The 23,188-nt window shown below is 38.5% G+C and overlaps 1 protein-coding gene across 3 annotated transcripts in view; it reads left to right on the top strand.

Moving 5' to 3' along the window:
* JMJD1C (jumonji domain containing 1C) overlaps nt 1–23,188 on the top strand; it is a 117,041-nt gene that overhangs the window by 39,587 nt on the left and 54,266 nt on the right. For all 3 annotated transcript variants that reach the window (XM_053388380.1, XM_053388377.1, XM_053388378.1), the window contains exon 2: nt 4,957–5,121. Coding sequence is in view for 2 of the 3 variants with exons in the window: in XM_053388377.1 (XP_053244352.1) it covers nt 4,957–5,121 (165 nt within the window). In the remaining variant the exon portion in view is untranslated. The remainder of the gene's footprint in view (nt 1–4,956; nt 5,122–23,188) is intronic.

The following is a 23,188-nucleotide window of genomic DNA, read 5'->3' as shown; positions in this document are numbered from 1 at the left end:
GTTTGATCCAAGGAATTGACAGCTGATATTTATCTTCCTTGCATATTATACAGATGTATTGGTATCATACCATGCTATGGATTCTTCCCCCCATCTAACTTCAGTAAAGAAGTAATTTAGTTTTTAAAGACTTGTTTGGAAGTACATGAAGCATCCTAACTATCCAACAATGGGGATATCTTCTGTCAGAATGTTTTTCATTCTTCTACTGTAACTGTTTTACAATATATAGCCATGAACAGTGATTGCATAGGAAGTGTTTTAATATGACAATGATTGAGGCCACCTTCACATACAGTATTATGTATATTAGCAGGTGCACATTGCATATATTTCTAATGTTTCCATAACATACAGGAGATTTAAATTTTTAACAACATAGAAATTATGTGCCTATACTATGAGGAGCCACAGTTGGTCTTGGTCCTCCACAATGTAGACATGGAGTCAAAAAAATAATCAGTATGACTCGCATATAATGAAAATCTTTGTGAAGCACATTCAATATGTAGGTAAATACCTAATTTCAATAGCACATTCCATAATCTTTATAGAAGACTTCTGTATTTTAGATGTGTATGGGGGAAGATGTTACACGAAAGTTGTTGGTTTATGCCTTTGGTTTTGTGACTTCAAATTTGAAATTTCCTCCCACGTTTTGTAGTTTGTGTTTTAAGAGACTCATTAGCGTCATAAAAATCTGGTCATTTATCTAATTATGGCAAGTGTTTTTATAGGGCCACAGGGCCAGTTGTTTGTTTTTTATTGGATACCTCAAAGAATTTGTGCTCTTGTTATAACTGGGCTGGGACATGGTGGAGTGCTAATTAATAGGTGGGTATTGGAGGGGGAAAGCTGTAAGATGGAGTCTTAATTTATTTTTAAGGGTGATGCTTTCTCAAAGTGAGGATAGAGTGGATTTAGGCTGACTGACAAGCATTTAAGTGGTTTTGGGGGGGGGTTCCTCAACCTGTTTACAGTAGAGCTTTGTATATAAAGTGGCTTATTAAAGCAGAAATCTGAATGATAAGTCGTCTTCTGTAACCTTTTGTTTTGGAGCCAGCAGTTAGATCGCAGAGCACAATATCGGTTCAAGCTGTGACATACAATCAGGAAAATGAATGAAAGGGAGCTGGAACCACCAGGCTCTGAGATGAAAGACAATGCATAGTCCTATCTTTAGTCCTTTAAGATGGGAAAGATTGCCTTTTTAAATTTTCATTCTTATTGCATAATCCGGTCCCCAAGTTGATCTGGTGTGTAAAACACTTCAGAGGACTGGAGGAGAGGAGGACAACTCAGAATCTGATGCTTGCTGAGAAAACAGTCCATAAAATGTAACATAATACAGGTATCTGCAAATATGGTTAGATAAGCAACATATTCTGTTGGAGTTATTTCATATATAAAAACAATTTCAAATCTACTATCTATATAATTTTACTGCTAAATTTCTTTGAGATGTTTCTTAGGAAGCAATTCATAAATGAAATAAATGAATAAATAAATATGTTGGCGAAGAATGAATGAATGAATGTTGCTTTAATGTCAACATGAGTTCACCCAACTAGTGTATCCCTGACTGTGGTACCTAGTGAGAGACTGGGGAGAATCAATGGGGCATGCAGAATTGAAAAACTTGGAGCTGAAGGCATCCTTTCCCAATGGACAGCCAGACACAGATAATTGCTTCATTTGGACACAATAAATCATTACCTAGCACCACAGGAATCAGCCTGAACAAAGCACAGGCTCCCATGTTTTTCCTTATGTGGAAGAGAACAGAAACATTAGCTTCCTGTTTGAAGCTAACTGTGGTTTACCGTTATGACTGAATGGTGAACCGCAGCTAGCTTTATGTTTCTTTCAGGTGAAGCCATGATTGTAGGCTGAGTTTGAAGTTGATCCTGTTTTGTATTCAAATGAGAATGTTGTCTGTTGCAACTGCTATCCATTATTCTGCATTCTCTCTGTATCTTTCCATAGACAGCGATCCTCCAAACACAGAGACAAGGATGTTCCCCAATACTGTGCCACACAGATCAAAAACAAGGCTAGCAGCAGTGACCAGTGGGAGTCCAGCTGTTTTTCATAAGTTGCCATCATTTCCACAGCTTGTACTGGATACCTGCACATTTTGGAAATTATTTGACAGGTGGCGATGTAACAGGTGTATCTGTACTTGGCATAGAGATGTTGTGCCTGGTAATTTTCTGTCTCAGGTGGAGTTTAAAGGACCAAGTGTTCCACAAATAATAATAAAAAGGGCAACCCCCATGTCTCTGTGATGCTATCAGAATTTGCTCCATAGCTAATCCTGTGTGTCTGTTCTGATATTGGCTGCCAGATAGTCCTTCCCATGTAACTCACCTCACCAGTCTTCATAATGGAGGGGGCAGTGAGTTCTCTCCCCCCCCCCCACCTTGTTACTGCTGGTGTTAGAAACAAAGCAGTTGAGTGGGATATATGGGGCAAGGCAATCCCACAAGTAAACTGTCCTAAGCGCTTTATATAACAACAACAACACATTGAACTTCGCTTGGTAACATGTTGGCAACCAGTGCAGATCTCTGAGTAGAGCAACCATGTCATGCTTCATCATTCTGCACTGATTTTTCCATGATGATTTCTTATATATTGTAAAGTAAGACTTGGTTTTATATAAATGAAAAGATGAGTAATTAGAAATGTGTGTTTATATTAAAGAGAGTGTCTTCATTTTACAATTGAACCAATTTGACAATGATGCAGTTTATACAACTGAAGCAGTGTCAGATATGAAGTACAATAAAAAAGAAGCTGAAATAATTCTAAAATTGCCAAGTATGAATATATCATAAGATTCATACTTGGCAGTTTTAGAATTATTTCAGCTTCTTTTTTATTGTACTTCATATAAGTGGTGAGAGTTCATGTTAATATTTAACAATGTAGGTTGGTTGTTATGTAAATAAATTGTCTTTCTTTTAGCTGAGTATAGTGCTAAGAGTTGTGTAGCTCCATTGATTGGTTCCATGCAGGCGAAACCTGACCTTTAGCAGATGTTTGAAAAACTGCCAGTACTCGGTGTGATCAGTAGGCTAGACAGTTTTTTTCCCTCTCATGCTGGCAGAAAACCTACATTGTCTTAGTAACACAGTGTTGCAATTTTAGCAGTTTTTGTTTTGTTTTCTAAGTGTTTCTAATTCTTGAAAAGAGTTTCCAGACAGGTACTTCTAAAAGTTGTGAGATAGATATAACTGTTGCAATGTCTACAAGTTTGTGTGAACGTATTTTAAGTATTAAGCATCTAAAAACATTTTCAATTGCTGTGCTAACATCTCTGTCATATGTACCTTCTTAGCACAAGTTGTGAAATAAGTACATTTTGCAGCAACAAAGAAGTGAACTTCTGTTGGTTCAATTTGTTATTGCCTTTGACAATTATGTAATTCTGGTGTCTCATACTTTTCTGGGGGCATGTGTGTATGAAATGCTTTTTTCCCCTTACAAATCAAAACACAGCCCATCTGGAGCTATTGGCTAAGAACTGGATGTTGTATGACTCTCTGTGAAGGCAGCTTTTCTAGCAGTATTTAAGAGGAAGATGCAGCTGCTTAGCTGTAGGAGTTTAAGAAAACAGAGCCTGTATTGTTCATTTTAAACTCTACTAGTTAGGCTTCAGGAAAATGTGAGTTATCTGATGAATACTTTGACAATACCACCAGCGCCAAGGCTGGATCTTTTCCTGCAGGTGCTAATATTCCTAAGAGCTTTATAAATGCTTTTGAGTGCACAGAATTTGGGTTTTTTGAAAAGATGGAATTACAATAATCTTGTTTCAGTCTGAGATGTACAGTGGGTGATATCCATGGTTAGTCATCCTCTGACTAGACCCATCAGAACCAATGGCCTTAAACAATTTAAATGAGTCTACTCAGAGTATGACTAACATTGCAAATGGTCCAATATGTATAAAACCTTATACTGCTCTTTTCTCTCTCTTTTTTTTACTATTGGAAACAAAGACCTCTTAAGTAAATCAAAATGAGGGGCAGATGGTAGGGAAAGTGTCTTGTAATTGTAGTGCTAATGTGAATTGTGGAACCTTTTCTTAAAGTGACCGCAAATCTAGGATCTGCTCCTCATTACTGTTTCCTGACATTAAACTTCAAAGGAAAATCCATTTGGCCACTCTTCTTCTATCTGCATACACCTATCTGCATCTTTCTGCAACAAATCTGGCCTAAATAGGGTTGCTGTGACACAATTTGTAAGTTACCCTTAAATTTTAAGGTGCTCTAAGCATGGTTATATAAACTTTTATTTATAACCACAGGGGTAGCTTATCACTGAAGGAGCACAAAAACTTACTTCGCAAAAAAAGATGAGGAACACAATTCTTCTGAAATAAAGAACTTAATTTAAAACATATAGGAATTTCATTTTCCAGACATTGCTAAATTTTGTCGATTTTGTTACCTCCAACTAGTGAGGTGTTGTAGATTAGAGCTAGAAAACAAATAAAGCATAATTCTGAATTGTTAACAAACTTGGTTATTACTTAAATACTCTCACACAGGTACAAATTAGAATATGTATTAAAATAATTTTTATCCTGCTCTTCAGCCAAAAAAGGCTCCAAGCAGCCATACAGATCACTTAAAAAGACAGTTACTGCCCCCAGGATTATAACTTGAAAATACATGACATAAAAGGAAAATGAATTTGGAGGAAGAAGTAATCAAATGAATGTTGTTGGGGTTTTTTAATGGAACACAGACTCAAAAACAAAAGCTCACCAGACAGAAGTCACCAGAATAGTGGTTGAAAAATACTGACCCAGGCTAGTGTTGTGAAGGACCACATCAGCAGCTCAGGACTTATCATTCTGATGATTTTGCTTAGGAGCAGTCTAAAATCGAAGAAATAAAATATTATGGTAATAATGTTTCTCCAACTACTTTATTTCCCCAGGTATATGTGGAATTTGATGACCTTGAATGGGAAAAACGAGAATGGATTAAAGTTTATGAAGATTTTGCAGCCTTCTTGGTGGAGTACCAGCTGGTCTGGGCAAAGAGAAAGGATCCTAGCCAGACTCAGGGATCAAAGACCAAGCATATTCAGTGGCCTGCACTGGTAAGATATTGAAATTCTTTTTAACAGTGGTGCAAAGGATACAAACTGCTCTGGGCCCCACTTCTCTGCCTCCCTCAACCTATTGGTTCATATTGCCTTTACCAGCAGGGTTAGAGAAATGACATTAGCGTGCATATACAGTATTGCTCAGTTATTCCATTGAGTCCGATGGCTACCTTGTTATCATCATGGAGTCTCAATGTTTAGCCCTTGTGTTAGTTTAACAGAAAGCAATAGAAACATTTCAGAATATTAAAGTTCAGGGTTAAAAAAATAATCAAAATATACACCAATCAAGTTTTAGACAACAACATTGAGGCCTAGAAGTTCTTTGGCCGCTGCAAGTTCTGTTGTCGACTCCTTGCTAGCTAGCCAGAGGGAGGAGACCACTAGGGAGCAGCCCATACTCAGTACACAGAGGCTTGACTCTCTGGGCAAAGTCTGTTCCCTTCCCTGTTTTCTCTTTCCTGAAAGGAACACATTTTAAAATCCATACTTTATCTGTTAGAGGGTGAGTGGATACTTAGAGGGTGAGGTGGAGGAATATTTTTGGGCTTTTTTAGTCTTTTAAAATCAAAACAGCTGTTCCTAGATATTGGAAGAGAGCTATATTAGCCAATTCCTGTCAGCCTCTTTTGGGGGCCTAATTCCTAGGTTGTTCTTCCTTAGGTGCTGGAAGGTTGGTTGAGGTGTTGGAAGGTTGGTTGGAGAGAGAATAAAAATAAGATTGAAGGGCCTGTATGGGAAAAGGCTTTGACTTTGCTTCCTTTGTTTGTGTGGATCTTCCTCATTAATTCCATAGTCACTTGTTTCCATTTGAAATCTCATGGCTGTGTTATTGTTACAGGAATATTGCAGTGTAGTTCTAGTGTTTCTGAATGGAGGGTGGTTAAAATTAGTAGGTGATGCCTTAGTTATAATTTTGAGGCAATGAAATGAGAAACATTTGCGTATTCAGTAAGCTGTAAGCACCCCACCTCCAGATTTACATGCTTAATTCCTTTACCAAATACATAACTATACAGTCTATGTTTGGCTTACGGCTTCTTGATTCAACATTTTATGATGTTATGTATTCTCATATTATTTATTTTGTGAGTTGTTGTGTAGGCTGTTATGATGTGCCTGAGTTGTTAACTCGGCACATATTTCTTGTTCTTGTTTTGTGCTTATAGAACATTGTACTGGTCTTGAAAGGGAGTCTCAACATTGTCTCTTGGGAGCAGGGTCTTCCTGTCCACCTCCTTGAGTTTCCACCCTGATTCCATTTTTGTTCCATACCATTTACAGAGCCCAACACAAATCTCAGGATTGCACTATTTCACACAGAGACCCCCTTGAACTACATCAGATTCTTTGTTTTTCAGATTTCAGATTTTTAGATCTTCACTTAGAAGCTATATGACTATACACTCCTTGTCTCTTTCCTTGTGCAGTTGGCTTCAGTGAAGCTTTTCTGGTTTATTAAACCAGTCTCCTGTGGTGTCTAAACCAGTAGGATGTGTTTTAAGGCTCCCAAAAAACAGGATATAAAACCAGGATCTTATTATGGCTTGTAGGGAGCTCTTACCAGTTTTGAAATGATGGGAAACAATGTTTTGGGAAACCAGGGAAGTTTTGCTTGATGCCATGCCCACAAGGGGAGGCTGGGTGCAGGCACACATTCATTTCTGTATGAGCTAGATCACCATAATATAATTTTAGCATGTTTCTGCCCAACTGGTGGGCCAACAGGTTCACCATTTTTAGTTAATGCAGAGGAATGACTTAATGTCTTGCAAATGTTTTACAGATTTCTTATTTTTGGTGGACTGCAGGAGCATTTCTATTTAAGCAATTTAATTTCTTCAGAAGAAAGATCACTTGTTACCTGCTTTACACACAGAAGTGGAATGGCAACTGAATTGTGCATTTGGAATCTCTAGTAAAGCTTAAAAGTCTTAAAGCTCTTAGAAGATCATTTCTGAGACTATAAGATCTTTATGGCTAGTACAACAAGCATAACCTATGCATGTGGGATGACTGGCCAAGCTGCAGCCCTTTCAGGGCCTTTGGTTGATTAAATATATTCCCTCCTGAATTTCTGTGCACTTTGTTCTGTGCTGCTTGGGACCTCCAGTTTGAGTTTTCTTGGGTATCATTGAACAGTTTGGGTAAGAAAGATAAGCAATATATCTGGGATAGAATTAAGGTGTATATTAAGGGACAAAGAGTAGGAATTGCTGCTGTGAAGAGGCTTGCTTGGAGGGATGGGGGGGTCAGTGAGGAAGTGGAAGAACGGTAGCCATGGTGAGGACAAGGGGACTGTGTCTTTCACACATTGAGATGTTTATTTGTGGTTTAGAAACTGTGTATTCCTAATACAGAATGTTAATTCTATCTTGCAATATTAAAATATTGTCTTCATAGCTGTAGATTGGAAGCATTCATATTCAGAATCAGAAAGGCAACAGGTGCCTGCAGGTTTGTGTTCTTAGTTTATTGCAGAAAATGTACTACCTGTTGGCAAGGCTAGCAGTTTAGCAGGCACGTGTGATTTCTATAGCAAATGAAAAGACTGATTTTCATTTGAAGCTTGTAAGCTTCTGTACCGTTCTTGTGAATAACTTTTAGTTGGTTGAATGACATTTTCAGGACACTGGTTTAATTTATACAGTATTGTGCTGCTAGCTGACATATGCTTACAGAAGGTTTGAGTCTATTGAAAACAATACAGTTCCATTTAAACATCATCTTATGATTGGACTATGTTTTCTCTGCTGCATCATTATGTTTACTAGAATGTATGTGTGCATGCACTGTTCTGCACTGTCTCCTCAAGTTTATTAAGGCAGATACTGTGTTCCCATTTTGCTGTCAGAGGAAGTATAAAATATTCCTATGACATTGTCAGAAGTGATGCAGTTGACCTATTTCCCCATTGTAAAGACAGGACGGATTTCACAAACTAAAGTTTTTCTGTGAAATTCATTGCTACAAAGAAGTCTAAATGTTCACTGCCACATTGAAGAGTATTTATTGCAGTATCTGAAAGTTGCCTTGAAGCACATTGTCAAAAATATTCTTATGTTGTAAGTTATATTGAAAGCACACAATTTCCCAAACTGCGTGAAACACTGAAAACATTTTCACTTCTGTTGGACATAGTTACTGTATACAGAATGATTTGACCTTGGCATACAAGGCATAAGGCATGGGATCCCTTCTGGGTTTGTCTTCCATTTAGATTTTGACAGCTTATTGCAGTTGGCCTAGATGTAATGGTACAGAAGAAATGCTGTTTGTTTGAAATGGAAATGAGACTCAGCATGTGCTTGACTGAGCAGCCTGCATGTTCTGTGGCATCTCTGTAGTGCCAGCAAAGACTAAAGGTCATATGAGGGTGCTTGGATGACTCACTGGCTTAATTTCCTCATCACATCTTAGTATATAAGATGGGGTATATAAATTGCCTTAGGGAAAATATAGTGAAAAGAAAAGAAAATGTTGCTGATTTTAGTTGATTAGTGCACTTTTGTTCATCCCTTTCAGACCCATGCTTAACCTCAGTCTACAACATGAGACCCACTTTTATTTTTTCACTACACAGGTTCATCTTTCACCTTGATTTTTAAGAGCTAGAATGACCATGTGTGAATCAGTTATAAGACCCTGTTATCATTAGAAGAAAAGTGGGAATTTGGGTCAGTGCAACTTGTAGAGGAGTGAGAGCTAGCAGCTGCTGAATTTTCCTTCTCACTTCACAATTATTTAAACAGTAAATAAGCTCTGTCTTTTTTTTTTTTCTTTTCGCATTTAGAAGCTGTTTTTCTTTTTTGCTCTCATTACAAAAACCATTCTAAAATTATTTTGTAAATTACTACAAAAATAATTGGGGGTGCCACTGCTGTGAACCCACCTTAGTCTGGGGTGCAGTTTATTAATTGAGGACCAGTGGACTAGTAGCAGCTAAAAGTTAAACATTTGCAATTAATTTAGTGAGCAGGAATTATACCTGTTGTAATTCACCTTGATTTTGTGTGTGAACCCATGTTACATGTTGAAATTGTTGGGACTGATACATTGTTTGGAAGAAGTGATATATCACAAAGGCCTGCCTGGGTGCTCTTGAACAAATCAGATCTGGAACAAATTTTGAGGGTCCTGTTCCTGCAGTGTAGAGGAGAGGAAGATAAAGTTCTGTTGCATGAACAGAACTCCTCCTTTACAAGTTTGTGTGCTCTTTTTTTGTTCTTGGCAATGTGGAGTTGTCATAGGGGAGTCTTGAGAGCAAATTTGAAAATGTTGCTCCTGTTGTAGGAAAGTAAGATGCTCTGCCCTCAAAGTTAGCACATCTGTAATTAGTACAATGTAAATTGTGATCTTGTGAATATCATAGTGCTAATGAATAGTACCTACAATATCAGTAGGTCCAGAATTGGCCTCCACAGTCACCTCTGGACACACTGTTAAGACCATAGTCACAGAAGACGATCTTACTCTGTTACGAGTGATCCCCAAAGAAGAAGATAATATCAGTAATGAAAAGCAACATGATTTCCTCTACTTTTTAAAAATTGCATATAGTTAATTCAGTGCTCTTTCTGGCAGGGAAAACACACTTTGCTAAATAACAGATTCAGTGGGCAGTCTGCAGCTACTACAGAGAGCAAACTGTAGAACAACCACCTCAGAGTGGGGTTTCTCTCCTCTCCCTTGCTTTTATGCTAAGCAGTAGCAATAACAGCAGTGTCTCCAGCAGCTAGAATTACAGCCAACCCATGAGAGTAAAAGAATGGGTGAACTGTTACCTCTGGCTAGTGGTGCTGTGAGATCCCTCACCATAAATATGTCCAAAGCAGGAAGCCAGCTGGGTGTCCGAAAGCTCTTGGGGCTAAGGGGATGAGAGGTAGGAATAACAGCACAGTCACACCCAGCTGGATGCCATCTGTTCTAGCCTTACTGGACTCAGCATCCAACGTACTGTGTATCTACTCCTTCTTTCACTCTCCATACTACATTCTCACACTGCTGCCTTAAGCCAAAGGACCCATCTCTCCCCTGCCTTCCTTTGGAGAGGGTTGGTGTCTTCTTGCAAAATTAAATGTTTGGGGTGATCAAGCGGTTCCTAAATAAAAGAGGTGCATATTTTGAAGAGCAAAATGGATCTATAGTTAAGAAGTCAAGTTGCAATCACTTCCAGAAAGCAATCAAAACAGAGTATGTGGGAAGGAGTGGGTAGCAAAACTGGTGAGACTGAGGTTAAAGAAAAGGATTAGCAGGGCCAAAGAGCAGGGCCAGTCCAAGGCATAAAGTATAGAATCTGTGAGCTTAGCACATGGTAGTGGAGAACAGGAAAAAAATCTGCAAAAGAAAATAAAGAACCAGAAAAATTTCCAACCCACATTTCAACAAAACAGCAACTTCTTCCTCAAAGACCAGGGGTCGGCAAGGTTTACCTGCCTGGGCCAGCTCACTCCAGCGGAGATCCTTCCACGGGCCGGATCGTGAGTGCGTGTGCCCGCAATTTCCAGCATCTGCAGACGCGATTTTCGGTGCCATGGAAGCGAGTCCCTGTGCTGCGCCGGTTTAGCGCAGTGTGCAGGGACTTGCCGAGCGGGCGGCTTGGTTTGGGGGGTTTTGTTTACTAAATGCAGGTCAAATATATGACATTAGGTCACTCTCTGGGGCATCAGAACATTTTCCAATGCAAACTGAAAATTTTCTGGTGAAAATAACTCTAATTTGCATAGGAATTTCCCCCCACTCCCAGAAAGCCCAAATGTCTATTTAGTAGAAACCAGCTCAGAAGCTTTCTAGTCTGCTGCAGTCAGCAGCCACGTGCCAGTAAACATTGCAGCAGGGTTTTTCTCCCCGTTAAAAGGGTTTGTCAGTGCATATCAATTGTTCAAGGATTATTGTGCTCCTATTACTGAATTAAGATTAGTGGTAGTATAGCATTTCCTTCACCACCACAACCTTGCTTCCCAACCCCCCTCATATGGAAAGGCCTTTAATTTTATCAGTCTAGCCTGATAAGCTTTCTTAATCAAATCTTGTAAACAAAGTGACTGCTTTCACTTTGTAATCTCTTCACTGATATATTGCTAATTGTCTTAAACTAAACTAGACCATATTTTTCTTTGCCTTATATAAAACAAAAGATATATTCTAGTATAAATGTTATAGACAGCACCAGTATATGGTTTTAAATCTGTATTATGCAAACATTATATCAATAGAATGTTTGTTGTCGTCCCTTTTTAAAATGTAGCCATTTACCTGAAGAAAATTACTTTTAATTTTCATTGCTTTTTTTAATGATGATGATGATGATGTTGATGCAGGAACGTTTTCTAGCATGGTAAAAGCTTCAATCAGTAAATGCATCTCTTTTGAGTAGCTGCCTTTGTACATAGTACAGCTTACTAAGAGGACCTTGCACTAGAGCTGCTCATTTAAATGTACACCTCTCTATTCCTGACTGGAAGTGCCAGGGCATAAATGGAAGGGGCCACTAGCTGTTGATCAAATCACTTTATTCTCAGTATTATAGGACACAGACCAATTAAAACACACCAAACTCTTATTAACTCGATTTCTTTGTCACCTAATACAAAATGTCTCTAGGTGATTTACTTACTTTTCATCGCTAAACTTCATGGTTGTTTAACTGTGTAACGACAGCAGCACCTCCAATACAAGAAAGAAAGAGCAATAAACACAATAATCATATTCCCTCAAATTCGTGTGATTATTTTGTTCCCTCCAATTTCTCTTCTCTGGATCTGAACCCTGCTGCAAAAGCCAATAGTACAAATACAGTCATACCTCGGGTTAAAGACGCTTCGGGTTAAATCTTTTCAGGTTGCGTCCCGCGGCGACCCGGAGGTACCGGATAGGGTCACTTCCGGGTTTCGCCGCTCACACATGCACAGACGCTCAAAATGATGTCATGCACAGAAGCGGCGAATCGCGACCCACAGACGCAGGTTGCGTTCTGCTCATGTTGCGAATGGGGCTCCGGAACGGATCCCGTTCGCAACCAGAGGTACCACTGTATTCCCTTTTACACAAGATTTGCCTGGTCCAAACTACACACTTAGCCAAACGTTGGATTAGTATGAATATGCAGGCTCCCTGAAAAGAGCTCATAGCTGCTTTGTTCCTCCTAATCCCCCCATCCCCCAGCTGCTGCACCACCAAGCTAAACCAAGGTTTGGTTTGGTTTAGCATGTCATCCCAACATGGACATTCACAAGAATAAAGTGGGTCCATATAGTCTCTCTCTCTCTCTCTCTCTTTCTCTTTCTCTTTCTCCCCCCGCTCCCCCGGCTTATAAGGCATCGTAGGCCAGGGTTCAGCACACAACAAAAACTGTATAATGAAGGTGCCACACATACTTCTGTAGGGAGGGCATTATACAGCTTAAGCACTGCTACAGATAATGCCCTTCCCCCCAGCTTTTGCTTGGTGGGTGGTGCCAAAGCCTCTCCTTCTTTACTCCCAAGAAGGTCTCTAGGGCAGTCTTTCATATATTTGGGGTCTGTTTCAACAGGAGCATAATGATAATAATGATAATATAAAATGTCAACAAAAGTTTTATGTTTATAGCGCTCTCTCTCTCTCTGTCTGAACTTTTAAATAAGTAAAAGTAATGTTGAACTAGAATATGTCTTGGAAGGAAGTGTGCATTTTCAATTTTCCCTTTCTTCTGCTGTTCTCTGGGTCTGTTATGCTCTCAGCCTTCCAGAAGTGACTCACATTTTCAGTGCTGGCTGTCATCCAAGTTGCAGATAAAAGCCCTCCAGCTGGCTATCCATCTTGTTCTACACTTCAGCAAAGGAGTTGCAGTGAAGCGTTGCTGTTGGCAGTACAGAGCAGCTCCTCTAGCAGAGTTATATATAAATATTTTTCACAATTTCTGTAGAGGTTAATGAACAAACGCTAGCACATGCAAGTAGCATTTCTTGATAAAAGTTCATAAGAGTTCTTTGAGACAGAAAGAAATCTATTTTAGTCTTTCTACAACCTTAGGAGCTATCAATGCTTATCAAACAAAAAAAATCTTTTTTTATAATCTTGCCGTATAGTTTAAACTCTCAAGGGAACTTTGACCACCATTCTGCATACTCAGATGCTGAATGTACATGTTTAGATCCTCACGACTACTAACATTTCTTTTATATGCTGAAGTCACAAATCATTAGGATCAGTTTTTCTTTCATAAAGGAAAACTGAGCTTGTGTTTGAGCCACATTGAATAACTTTTCTGTAAAGTAGGGCACGCTGTTAGCAGAAATACACTAGTACCGTGGCTGTAAGCCAAGACAGTAATTGAAGGTCATGGATTGTTTGCTAAGTGCAGTTCTGTGTGCTGTTTTGGTCCATAGGGGGACTGGCAATGCCAAGAAACAAAGAGAGCTCTGTTTGTTGTTGTTTTTTTTAAGGTTATGGTATGGATTGCTTGACAGTTAATGCCTGACTGTGAGATGAAGCAAATGGTGGCTTAATGAAATATTATAAATTCTATAACTTTATATAAAGTTTGTCAAGTGTGAAAGTTTGTATACCTCAATACTTTGTAATGCTGGTTTCTGAAATAAATTGTGGTGTACGTTACGCAGTCACTCTCACTCTACATTTACATAGTTGCTCAGTTTTGCCTGCATTTTTTTACTTCAATCAATTTTCTTTTTTACGGCAAAAAAGTTGCTGGTGAGGTATTAGAATGCAGCAGCCACAATTAAACTCTGTTCAAGTAGCACACATTTACGAGTTTGAACTAGCCTTGCATTTATATTCATGCAGATACAGTATTTTCTTAGGTCTGGTTTACATAAGCATAGAATGAGATGACGAGATCCTGTTGTGGTAGAATATTCTGTATTAAGGAGGCTGAACGTAGGGGGCACCATGCTTTCCAGGTTTTGCTTCTTTAATCTTAGTTAAGCGAAAATTAGCACACCCCTTTTTTCAAGAACCCCTGTTAGCAGCAGTTTGCAACCTTTTAACCACTGTTAGGGCAGTAAGGAAATTTTGCACATTAGAAGTTAGCATGAAACAGCTGTTTGTCCCCATTCCTTAGTTGATAGTTAAGAAACAGGCAGTGTTACATCTGCACCAAACCTGTGTCATCGTTTTCTTGAAGAACATAGGTAAAATACTTAAACTACCCAAGTTCTGTTGCTTGTTTAGGTCATTCTAACACAATTTGTTGTGACGCCTTTAAATCACTGTAGTTTACACACCAAGTAGCTAGTGTTTGTAGTAAGGTAAAATGTTAAAAATCCTGTGGATACTCAGAGGGTTCTTCACTTTCTTTCCTACTTTGGACATGCAGACTGTGATATGAATAGTCAATGGAATTTAGGGTTAACAGCAGCAAACTGCTGAAATGGTTTTGAGGTTGTAGGAAAGGGAGTAAGATGTCTAAGAATTCCCTGATGTGTAAAATTTAGATGGTTGATTCAGAGGAAAAAATGACTCTAGCTTTGATCATGAAAACAAGTCCCTTGAGCTTTAAACAAGACCTATATTTTTAGTAGGACTAATGCAACAGATACTAATGTATTGCTTGTTGAATGCTATTAATACATGGATAACAAACTTTGCCTGTCAGTTTTGATTGCGTTTTAATACATGTTTGTCTTGTCATTATAGAGAAATGAAACATTTTGCACAGATATTTTGTGCACCAATGAATTGAAGCGTCAACATCAAGTTGTTGTTGTTGCTGTTGCCACTGCTTATTTATGGTTGTTTAAAATAACATCCCAGGTTAGAAGTGGAGGGAAAGAAATCAATAAAAATAATTTCTTGTGATAGTAATTTGTTTTAAACAGTTTTCAAGTTGTATTTTAAATTGTGGCACACCCTTGGTCCTTATGGTGAAATAATGTAAGTTAATTTGGAGATTTGTTCCATTATTGCTGGAGAAAATATCAATAGAACAAGTGGTTGGAATGTTTTGCATTTGCCCCAGCATTGTAAGGTAGCCAAATGTGAGCTTAGGACATATGCTTTTTAACCACTGTGTCACATCAGCACATGCTTTATGTGTTTTAAAGGCACATGAAATAATGTTTCTGCCAAAATACAGTTAATGGAACCTTAAAACAAAGGATGAATGGAATAAGAATGATGAGTGACTGTGATGTGAGCAAGCTCAGCAGTGTTCACACTCTAAACATACTCCTTGTCTCTAAGCAGGTTTCTTTTGGCTTATATTGCCTTTCAGTTTACCGTAACAAAATTCAGTCTTCCCACCTCTGAAGTGTGTGGATGAATTGTGTGTAACAATTCCTTGTGTATGGTGCAGACAGGTGTATACTTGTGAACATGTATATTTCGTAACACTGGGAGTAGCCTGCTGACGTACTTGCACATTCAATAGAAAGATATATTTCAAAGCTGATCCATGCATTTGCTTACTGATGTTATCAGAATGGGGGGAAAAACACCAGCCCTGTCATTCCCTTGATTACAAAATTAACACATTATTATACTTTGGTGCAGAATGATGGGTCCAAAAATGCAATAAGGACATCTGAAATGTCATCACGTCTTACAGGCTAAGACTGTTGAAAGTGTATTTTAAGCAAGAATCCTAGATACTGTTTTCAGCCCATTACTGCCTTGACTGCCATACTTCTTCCTTTTTTCTATTGGTTTTGAACAAGAAATAATGTTTCAGTACAGATTTTGCTAGCTCCTTTATTCTGAGAAGAACATTCAGCCGCAGAAGGTTCTTGGAGGGATTAGTTTTGTACAGGTTCCATGTAGGGATTGCTAATGTGACTTCATTTAACAAAGCTATACTTCAATGCAGCAATTCATCTCTGAGGTTGGGGACAGGGCAGTAGCTCAGTAGGACAGCATCTGTTTTGTGTGCAGAAGGTTGCAGGTTCAAACCCCAGCATCTCCAGGTAGGGCTGAGAGAGATCCTTTCCTGAAATCCTGGAGAGTTTATGCCAGTCACTGCAGACTGAGCTAGATGAACCATTAGTCTGACTCCGTATAGGGCAACTTCCTATATTCCTCTGCCTTACTTTGTTCCACTGCAACTGGGGTGGGGAACCTTTTTGGCCAGAGAGGCCAAATCCTTACCTGCTCCTACCCACACAGGCCAACTTGATAGGTGGGCAGGACCACCCATCTGTCAGTAATCTGACATTATGATGTCAGATGCTTGATGGATAGGTTGTCCCAACAACCAACTGATTTTCAGGCACTTGAGAACTACAGCACAAGGGGCTTTCACCAGCCCTATGCTTGCCAATTGGGAAGCAAAGAACATAGGGCTGGAAAGCTGCTTCCTACACCGATCAGCTACATGAGTGAGTTTGCCACAGGGAAGTCAAATAATGCCGCTAATCCAGTTGAATCTCTCTACCTGTCCTGCACTTGATGTCACAACATATCATCTGGTAGGGAGTAGGTTGGTGTGCTTTCGGGGGAAATGGCCTTGTGGGTCAAATTCAGTCCATGAGCTGGAGATTTCCCATTCTGAACTAAGAGTAAAATAGTCTCATTTTGACACAGGATTATCTGGGGTGTAGTGCATCACTCCCTAGCTACATTTTGTATGTGCTAGGTTTGAACATTTTTGCTTGATGTGAACTATTTTGGTTTCTTTTTTAAGCTGCTTGATTTTCATATTACTAATACTCCAGTGTGCCAAGTAGTCTCCTTATAAAAAGGCAATTCTCCCTGGACCCTTTGTTTGAGGTTCTCTTTGGACTTTGCTTACTAGTTTCTGTGGCTTAAAAGCGTTTAGTCCATTGTTCTTCATTCTAGACTATCTTGACTTTAACATCATATGACTGCTTTCACCTTGGTGACATGCCATTTTTGAACCATCAATTTTTCATTATATCTTTGAGAAACAAGTCTAAAATAACTTATCTTTCCAGTTAATTACTACCTCTTGATTTAACAAATTGACCTCCAAAATGTATGTGAGCGTAACTGCTAACTTTTCTTTAGCCTTATTGTTTCCTGGACAGATAACAGAAAAATCATCAGATCTTTCTCTTTGCATGTTTCCCCGGGTTGATAAATAAAGCAGCCTTCCCTAACCACTGGTGCTTTTCATATATTTTTGACTACATCTCCCATCTATCCAGCGTGGCCAGTGATCAGGGATGGTGGGAGTTGGAACCCAACAACATCTGAAGGGCATTAGCTTGGGAAAGGCTAAAATAATGCTTTGTCAGTATTTTTCTGCTCCCATTGTGAAGGCTAATGGTAGACATATACCATTATATCCACTTGTATTTATTTTGGTAAGCTCAACAGAAGCGCCCCACTAATATCTTCTGACTTGGAATTACTTGCATATACATTTGCTATGTACAGAGCAATGCTTCTTTCAGTTTTTACTTACTTTCTTTCTTTTGAGTAGTCTGTATTTTCCCAGATGTGTTCTGTTTCTTACCATGTCTTATTCCATAATTCCATGTGCCAGGATAGCCAATGAACCCTGTTTATTTCATATGGTATTTTAAATGTATGTATACCAATAGAAGTGTAATATGCTGTGGTCTAATAATAGTCATGTGCAGCTGCGTACTGCTCAAAATGTATGTCTACACCCATAGTTATTAAAGGGAGACTTTTAATATTCCAGTATCTGTAAACGGGGTTTTTGAAGGTTTGGTAGATAAAATACTCACCATCACATGAATCCCAAAATTTAGCAACATCCATATGCCCCTTAGATCACATGTATTTTGGAGCCATGAGGCATCACAGCATATTACTTGGCTTGACAATCAGTTTTGGCCAGCTACAGGGCTTACACTCTACCCTTTTATTTTAAAGACTTAGAGCATTGTACTTTCATTTAAGAATTAAGTTAAAAAAAATAAATCCCTCCCCGAGTGCAGCAATATTTTCCCTTTGTTTTAATGTATTTCAGAATGTGTTGAATTTAAAATTGGTTTTATAATTTAAGATGTGGCCCCAGCACACAAACATACAGTGGAATAATTGACTTTGTCATCCTTGGCTCCCTGGTATCTGCTAGTTCCTCCAAAGCTACATTAATATAAACAAACCAATGCCAAGTTGTAGGTAGAACAGCTGCATAGAACTCCAGTCCCAATGTTTGTCAAAATTGCATCTTGCTTTTCCTCCAAGGAGCTCAAAGCACCAGTTGGCTGTTGTTGGCATCCGTCTGTCTCGAGAAACAATGGTGTGCACCTCTGGGAGTGAAGTCAAACTGCTGCTGTAATGCAGCTTAAAATGGAGTTTGGTTGTCCCCAAATTACACTACTCTTTATAATGAGACACGAAGAGTTGAGCAGATAACAACACAATTTAGAGACTTGCACTCTAGTAATAGTTCAAAACTATGTTGCTAGATTATTTGGGCTATAGAACTTCCCCTGTGCAGGGAGGAAGCCCTATATATGCACCATTTCTTGCTGGGCCTGCAATCCTACATGAACAAGTTTCACTAAAATCTGAGTAAACGTACGTTGAATAGTCTGTAAGTAATTCAGGAAAGTGGAAACCCGATACCTGCATTTTCTGTACAGGGATATTAAACTTGAGCTGCCAGTCTCTCCTTTAGTCTGGCTTTGTCTGTAGTTAAAATTATGACCCATGCTCCCTGGCCAGCCCAGCCAAATGAGTAATCAGTAATGTGACTCGTGCTGGAAGTGACTCCATCACCACCTGTGACGGGGGATTAGTTACAGTTCACAGAGCACCGCCTCTTCCCTTCTTTCAACATGTCGTAAGCAGAGGGATAGCTTCTCCTTTCCGTGTCTGCTCGGCTGTAAGGCAGTGTATGTGCAGGCGAAAAAGTATTGTTCCAGACATTTTCTCTCCTATGGACTGCTAGCTGACGGTTCCTTTGTATCTTTGAAGACTGCTTTGTTATGTAAGCGACCTTGGCAGAAATTATCATGACCCAGATCTGGGAACGCAGTAAGTGCTTCAGTTGCAGGATTTCTTAGTCGTTAACACACACATTGCTGATGACAAAGAGAGCTGTAATCTGCTCAGCCAAGCCTAGGTTCTTGGGGTGGGGGAGGTGGGGAGAGACTCTAATTTGTGTAATTGTAAGGTTAGATTTTGTTCCCTGTACATATATTTGTGTTGAATTCTATATTGCGATGAGCACTAGAAATCGCTTACTTACTGGCTGGCGTGTCTTGTGAAAATTTTAAATATTAATGAAAGGTACTTTGAAGCAAAATAAGGTTAGCATTGTAGCTCTCCATATATTATGAATGATTTCTAAATCTTGCCTTATATTAATAAAAGCTACTTAGAAGTTCTGTCAACAGTGCATGCCTTTGGATATTTAAAGAAGAATATAGCAAAAATGTGTCAAACTTCATTCCCTGCTTCCTCTTCCTTTAAAAACTTGTAATTATTTTGTTTCCAGTGGTTTCAACATTTGATAGGATACAAATCTAGGATCTAAACCTTGTTTGCTAGCTTTCTCAAGTGCCTAAATTATTCTTAATTTGAATTCTAGCAAGTTTGAATAAGAAATGGATAAAAAAAATCTGTAGTAAATATCTACTTGAATTACAAAACATCACAAAATAATTAAGAACAGTTCTAAGATTATTTCTGAAAGGACTGGTAGACAACGTAGAATGATACAACGCCTCCTGCAATTAAGTACATATATTTCCTGCTGCAGACAGGAAATCGAAATGGTTTTGTGTGTGTGTGTGTGTGTGTGTGTGTGGAGTTGGGAGTGGAGAGATTGAGCAGCTGAATTCTGTGTTAGGAACTCTTGCTTTTTTAAAGTCTTTCAGAGAAGGATCGGCTGGTCTGTTTTTTCTCATATGAATGGAATTTAGTTCTGCATGGAGACCCAAACAAGACTGTTGTTCTGAGTGTTAGTATAAAAAGGAGGTTGTAATAGTAATATAGATATCTTCATCCTACTAGCAGAAATTTCCTTTCTCTCGCTTCCCCTTTATTATTATTTTTGCAAAGATAGTTGGTTCTAAATTGTCCCTTGTTTTTAACATGGCATTTTGCAGTAGGGCTAAAAATAGTCTGTAGCCCAATCTGGTTCACAGTATCTTTGACAACAGCTTCCTAAGGCAATGAAAGTAACTTGTAGAATTATAGATGTGTGTTTTTATTAATATCATTTTATTGATTTAAAGAATCCAGAGACAGAAGAAGCAAAAATATAAATTTATGGTAGACCTGTATAGGTCATTATTTACTTGCGTTCACAGAGGTCTGTTTCTTTTAATGCAGCATGCATCATAGGTGGAAAATGAGCATATGGGGTGCCACTTAAAACATGTGGCCTATTCCGATCCTGAATTGGAAAAGGAGGTACTGTATAGCTACTACATAAAATCCATGCTAACAGTATGCCATAACCTTTACATATAAAGTGATACTTGTGTTTTGATTTATTTCTGTTTTTATAGTTAAGCCAGTTCATAAACAACCATGGTTTCCCCACGTATACATTGAATGTATGAAAATGCACCCTAAAAACTAGGGCAATGAGGAGCAAGCTTGGGCATGATTGTTTTGGTAATTGCACCTAAACATCCCATAAATTTAATTTCTACTTGAGCCAACACTACTAGTTGCTTAACATTACTCTCAGAACCCTTTGACCTTTGCAAGGAAAGGAGGGTGAGGGAGGTCACGTCTTCTAAAGAATGTGTTTTTCACATTAGTAAATGACTTAAATCTCATGGGAAAGGCAAACCACCTGATTAGCTTGAGTAATATTCTCATATTATTAAAATGAACTGTCTGAGTTTCCTGTCAGTTTTATACCTTGTACACCTCCCATTTCTAAAAAATGCTACCAACAGATTTAATGGTTAAATATTATTAGATACTTGTTGCAGCTCACCTGGAATGTTTTAGAAGCTAGAAGCAAATAATGAGGCTTTAAACATTTTTAAAATAATGAATTTTAAAACCATTGATGCTTACACATAGATAAATAAGCATCCCCTTCCTTAATTGGCTGAGCATTTTGATGTTACGGGATAACTGACTCTGGGGGAGGTCAGAATAGAATACAGGTAATACACATCTTCCACTTACTTTATTTATACGATCGCAGCTTTGCACGGTTGGGAAGGAAAATAAATAAATAAATGGAGAGAGGAAGAAACCCACTCTCCATTTATTTACCCTACCCATGCACAGCTGTGATTGTGGCCCTTCATGGCTCTGGGTAGGCACCAGGAGGCAGCATGTCAAGAGTCCTCACATCACGTTTCCAAAGCCAGGTAATCACCCTTGCACCTTGGGGGGGGGGGAGATTCCGGGGGGCTGAATCTCTGTGTTTTTGGACCCCTGGGACCAAACTTGCTTAAGATAAGAGTTACCTGTATTGAAAAACAGTGCAGCTTTGTGAGGATTCTGAAATATCAGTTTTTAGTGAGGGATATCTTACACAAGTTCTAGAGACAGGAGTAACTGATGTTGGTGAAAAGGGAATGGAGGAACCTTGGAGGCTATGAGACAGTAGGACATGGAATCAATAGGAAAGGGAGACCAGAGTGGATGAGCAGATGGTACTTTAGGTGGCTTGAATTTTGCCTACTAATTTAGTTACTAGCAGATCTTTAGGGGTTTTTTTAATTGGCACACAAAGTTTCCATTAATAAGAAGCTTTAAGAAGATTGCCAAGTTATTCCAGGCAGTAGTATATATATGAATTAAACAACTACACCATATAAGGCAAATACCTTTGAAATGAAGTCAGCCTTGGAAGACAGAGTTTGGTACTTAAGTACGATAAAATAGTAGTAGTGCAGATTTTATCAAGTGCAGCACACTAACCAAAATATTATTTATTGATCTGTATGTTGATATTGTTTCCAGTGACAATTAGCTTTAACTACCCACAAACCTAAAAGTTGTCAATTTCCCCATTTATCCAAGGAAAATTATGAAGTTTTGAAAGGCCTTCAAAACCTTTTTGTTTTTAACACAGCAAATGTGCTAGAATTAAAGAAAACAATGATTAATTTCCTCTTATCTTTTTTGCCTTTCATATCTGGACACCAGCTCAATTGAGCAATTAAAGAAAAAGTTGGAAGCAAACTGCTATTTAATACTGTTTGGAAGGGGTGTCCTTGTAATAGTGTTGCCTCAAGGACTTCTGGTTGGAAATGTTTGTTTTTTCCTGCTTTTTTTTAATCAGGCTGAGCCATTCTGCCTTTTATAGGGCCATCTACTGAGAACAGAATGCCTTCCCAAGAGCAGTGTAAGGAGTTTATTTGGCCCGCAGCCTGCAGATTTTGTGTCCTTGTGGGGGTTTCCATGGTAACATTTCAAAATTGTTACTGTTGTTTATCTTTGCATCCATTCTGTGTCTGGAAGCTGGATGTGAATTATTGTGGTGTATGAGGTGGGGAAAACAGCTGAGCACAAGGAACATTTTTAACTACTAGACTCATTTCTGACTATTAAGTTAGCAAACAGGAGTTCTGCTCTACCTTCTTAAATTGATTTTGTTTGTTTGTTTAAACAAGTGTTTTAAACTGCTTGTGGAATTCTAAAATAGGTATACCTAGCCAGCTAAAGAATTGATACAAATGCCTATGACCCTCCTTTAATGTCAAAAAATATATATCTTAGTTGACATCTGCCAGGATTATGCTAATGCTATTCAGATTAGCAACTATGAAATTACTGTTCTATGGGAAAACACATTCATGTTGATAAAATGTATATGTAACACGATGGCATGTACATAAAGCCTTCCAAGATATGTTACTTGCGTCTTCTGTGATGCATGTGCACATTTTTATTTATAGATTCAGGTAGGTAGCCATTTTGGTCTGACATGGTCGAAATATATAAAAAAATAAAAAATTCTGAAGAAGTGTTCATGCACACGAAAGCTTATACCAAGAACAAACTTAGTTGGTCTCTAAGGTGCTACTGGCAATTTTTAATATATTTTTATATACTTTATTTAATTTTATAAATTTTTATACTGTCCTTCATCTGGACATCACAGGGCAATTCACAGCATCAAAATACAAAATAAAAACAGAAAACACATAATAAAACAAAAGCAAATGCACAAAAGGCTAAGTTAATAGGGAGCTCCTCCTAGCTG

Source organism: Podarcis raffonei, chromosome 5 (assembly GCF_027172205.1).
Source record: "Podarcis raffonei isolate rPodRaf1 chromosome 5, rPodRaf1.pri, whole genome shotgun sequence".
In the NCBI taxonomy this organism is placed as follows: Eukaryota; Metazoa; Chordata; class Lepidosauria; order Squamata; family Lacertidae; genus Podarcis; species Podarcis raffonei.
The sequence above is the reverse complement of the archived record's forward strand: the minus strand, read 5'-3'. Positions and strand labels throughout refer to the sequence as shown.